Raw genomic sequence first — 3,849 nt, forward strand, 5'->3', positions numbered from 1 at the left:
TTGCTTTGATTAGTGTAGTTTTTGTTGTTGCTGTATGTATCTTAAAGTGGTGAGGATGATGAGTTGATGTACAATGTTGATGATGTAATGAAAATTGCCATTGTTGGCTATTCAATGAAAATTGCCATTGTTGAACAAAAAATAAGGTAGTAATTCTGTGAATCAGCTTTAACATAAGGTAGTAATTCTGCATATATTATGAGCAAAATATGAACAACAATGTATCTGTCTTAATCCAAAACATAAACAAGTTTGCCACAAAATAACAAAATATCTGGTTGGCATATAAACAAGTTTGCCAAACTACAATAAGTAGACAGTGTTGTTTAATTTATACTGAAGACTATGACAAAAAAAGAAATTCATTCAGTAGTGTTCAGTTCTTCTGATTCTTAGATCCAGGAGTTGGGATGAAATTCATTCCTATGGCCTCACTGCCAGCGACTTTGAAGGTCTCCTCTGATGTAGCGACACTGGCACTGGTGCTTTGAGTCTGGGTTATATCTGGGGGTGGAGTTGCAGGTGGATTTGAAGGTGGATTTGCACTTGCTCGGGGCCTTCTGATTGTCTGCTTGGGTCTGAATTTGGAGGAAGTAGCTGGGGTTTTGGGTTGCCCCATTCTTGGCTGCTGGGATGGAGACTTGAATGGAATTTGGACTGGAGCGGATGGTGTTGTTGCTGCAGCATTCTGGCTGATGACATGATTCTGCAAAAGTAACCGACTTATTCAGTTGTTCAAATGCATTGACATGAATAAAGTGATTGTGATTATGAGTGTATTATTTAGGGTGGGGGATGCTTACTGTAGACTTCTCTTGCACAGCACTATTCTCAGCCAAACTTTCAGTCTGTGTCTGGCTTTGATCCTATGCAACATAGATCAAACAAGGAAAGAACATGGACAAATTAGTCCTTAAAAAAAATTTAATAGGACATCGTAACCACTGACAAAATTTAAAATGTACAGATCGATCCTAAACAATAGCAGGGATACCTCTGGTTGAGGGGCTGATTGTGAAAGGGGAAGCTGCTCCAATGGTTCTGTGTTTGCATCAGTCTTCTTAGCTTTTTTCTTTTTTGGTTTCCAGTTTGGGTTGCTTGGTGCTCTCTTACATGTCTTGTAGTTGTGGCCTTTCTCATTGCACTTGCTGCATGTCACTTGAAAGCTTCTCTTAAGCTTGTCACCCTGAATATGAGCCTCAGCAGGATCCTTGTTGCGATTGTGTACTTTAGGCCTCCCAATAGGTCGCTTGATGGGTGGTGGAGCAGGCCTCAGCTGGTCAGTGGTTACCCAAAATTCCTCACTTGGAACTGATTTTATGCAATGTGCATATGTTTTGTGAATAGATTCCATACATAACCAGGGATGCACATAATCATCTACCTGGTCATGCCTCTTTCTAATTGCAGCAATACCGTGAATGCATGGCATGCCTGAATCAAAACCACATACCATATTACCTATCATTATATTATATCAGCCCTAAAATCATTCAGAACATATTATATAGCAATATATTACATCATCACTAAAAGCATTCAAAACATATATATTACCTAGCACTATATTAGATCAGCCCTGAAATCATTCAAAACATATTACCTAGCATTATAGTAGATCAGCCTTAAAGAAAATCACTCAAAATTAAAGATATACCGGTCAGTTGCCAAACATTGCATGAACAAGTGTGTTTGATCAAATCCACATCTACTTTGGTTTGCTTTCTGCTAACTTGAAATCTCTTTCGTTCGTTATCTCCCACCCATTCGGCAATCCACCTGCTGCTGGGTTTTATCAGCCTCTGCAACCTTTTCTCCTGAACGGGTGCAAGCTTTCTACTATGGTGCTCTAACAGCCTAATATGCTTGGTCATTCTCCGCATTAGGTAGCACCTAATTTCCTCACACATAGTCAAAACTGGCTTCATTCTGTACTTAACGACTTTTGAATTAAATACCTCGCACATGTTGTTAGTTAGGTTCTCCACCTTGGGGCCATGACTGAAGAAAGCCTTAACCCAAGTGGCTAGTTCAAACCTCATCAGATACTCCCATGCTGCCTTATTCACCCCCTTCAGCTTCTCCATGGTCTCTTTGAACTCTGGTTCAGTGGTGCACCTAGCACAGTCCCATACGATGTCTCTAATGTGCATATCTTTGAACCTATTTATGAAGTTTTTCCACATGTGCATCACACAGTTCCGATGATGTGCTCTCGGCATTACCTCCTTTAAGGCTGGTAGCAGACCCTGCCAACACATAATATTGCATACACATATATGCAGCAGTTTAAATTGCATTCAGTAATTTACAATAACTTCAATTACAAACACATATTTGCAGTATTCAAAATATCATTCACACCTATGCACTAATATCCATTGCAAACACATATATGCACTAAATTCCATTTCAAACACATACATGCAGTGATTTAATATCCTACACCAATATGCAGAAATTTAATGTCTACCACATACATGCATTATATTAATATCCTACACTAATATGCAGTAATTTAACATGATACACTAATATGCAGTGATGTAGAAGTCTGACCTTTTGTTAGTCGGACATAAAGTTCCAACCAAATTGATGTGCATCACCCAGATCTTCCTGAAGCAGTGTGAGGAACCATTTCCAGGATTCCTTCGTCTCCGATCTTGCAACTCCATATGCTACTACGTAGAATTGGTTATTGGCATCCTGTGCCACCGCTGACAGTAGTTGGCCTCCATGATATGTCTTCAAAAATGCTCCATCTAGATGGATGAAAGGCCTACACCCAGACTTAAAGCCTTGCTTACAACCCTCAAAGGAGATATATATTTTGTCAAAGACAGGTAGGGATTGAGGGATTGGGATCACATCAACTCTTGCAGTCGATCCCGGATTACTCTTAATGATCTCCATGGTATAGTCCCTAAGCTTCCCATACTGTTCCTTTTCATTTCCCATAATCCTCTCTTTGACCTCTTTCACTGCCCTGTAGACCATCTTCGGATGCAACACTAGATTAAAGTCTTCTCTAAGAAACTCAATTGCCTCATTAGTAGTCATATGAGGTTGACTAGCCATTCTCTTCTCCACTTTCTTGCTGACCCAGTATTGATCAGCTGCATTGCTGCCCAGGTCTCTAGCACATGTATGCTCTACCTTGTAAGTCTTTACCTGATAACATAACAATGTTTTGTTGTAGGATAGATGTGCTAGCCATGGACATTCTTCACCTCTGCAGCCAACCCTCACCCTTTCTTTATCATTTTTGATCCACAGCAGTTCCCTCCCTTCAGAAATGAACATGTCTTTTACCACTTCTTTGAACCCATCAATTGTTGCAAATTTTGTTCCTATCTCGAACCTACCCTCCCCGAACCCATACTCTTCATTGAAAATTGGAAACTCATGCTTTTCTCCCTCATCCTCTGAAGACACTGGTGTGTGGAGTTCCTCTGATGCATACTCATAAATCGGATCATCATCATCTGAAACCTCCTCACTCACATAGAGTCCAATTGGAGGCAGATCCCTGGGTTGCACATTAGGAAGAGGTTCTTCAGCATCTACAGCGGGCCTACTTCTTTGTTGATTTGCATTAGGCCCATTCCTTCTGGGCTTCGGAGCAGGCCTGGTCTTTTTGGGCTTTTCTCTTGGCCCAGTTTTTTTGGGCTTGGCTGTTCCTCTGGTCTTCACAGTAGGCCCATCACCTTTGGCAGCACTACCCTTTGCACTCCTTACTCTACCTCTGTTTTTAACTCCACTTGACTTTGCCCCTGTCCCTTCTTTCACACTACTATTTGTCTTTGGCAGAACCTTCTTCTTTCCTTTCACACTTCTTTTTTTCCTCAT

At 40.8% G+C, this 3,849-nt stretch overlaps 1 protein-coding gene across 1 annotated transcript; it reads right to left on the reverse strand.

Moving 5' to 3' along the window:
• Window positions 1–2,565: 2,565 nt before the first annotated feature.
• On the reverse strand, window positions 2,566–3,849 carry LOC110264453 (uncharacterized). The gene has a single exon (XM_021106656.2). The coding sequence runs from the start codon at window positions 3,847–3,849 to the stop codon at window positions 2,566–2,568; it is 1,284 nt and encodes a 427-aa protein (XP_020962315.2).

This window comes from Arachis ipaensis, chromosome B7 (assembly GCF_059453495.1).
Source record: "Arachis ipaensis isolate K30076 ecotype BB chromosome B7, ASM5945349v1, whole genome shotgun sequence".
Lineage (NCBI taxonomy): Eukaryota > Viridiplantae > Streptophyta > Magnoliopsida > Fabales > Fabaceae > Arachis > Arachis ipaensis.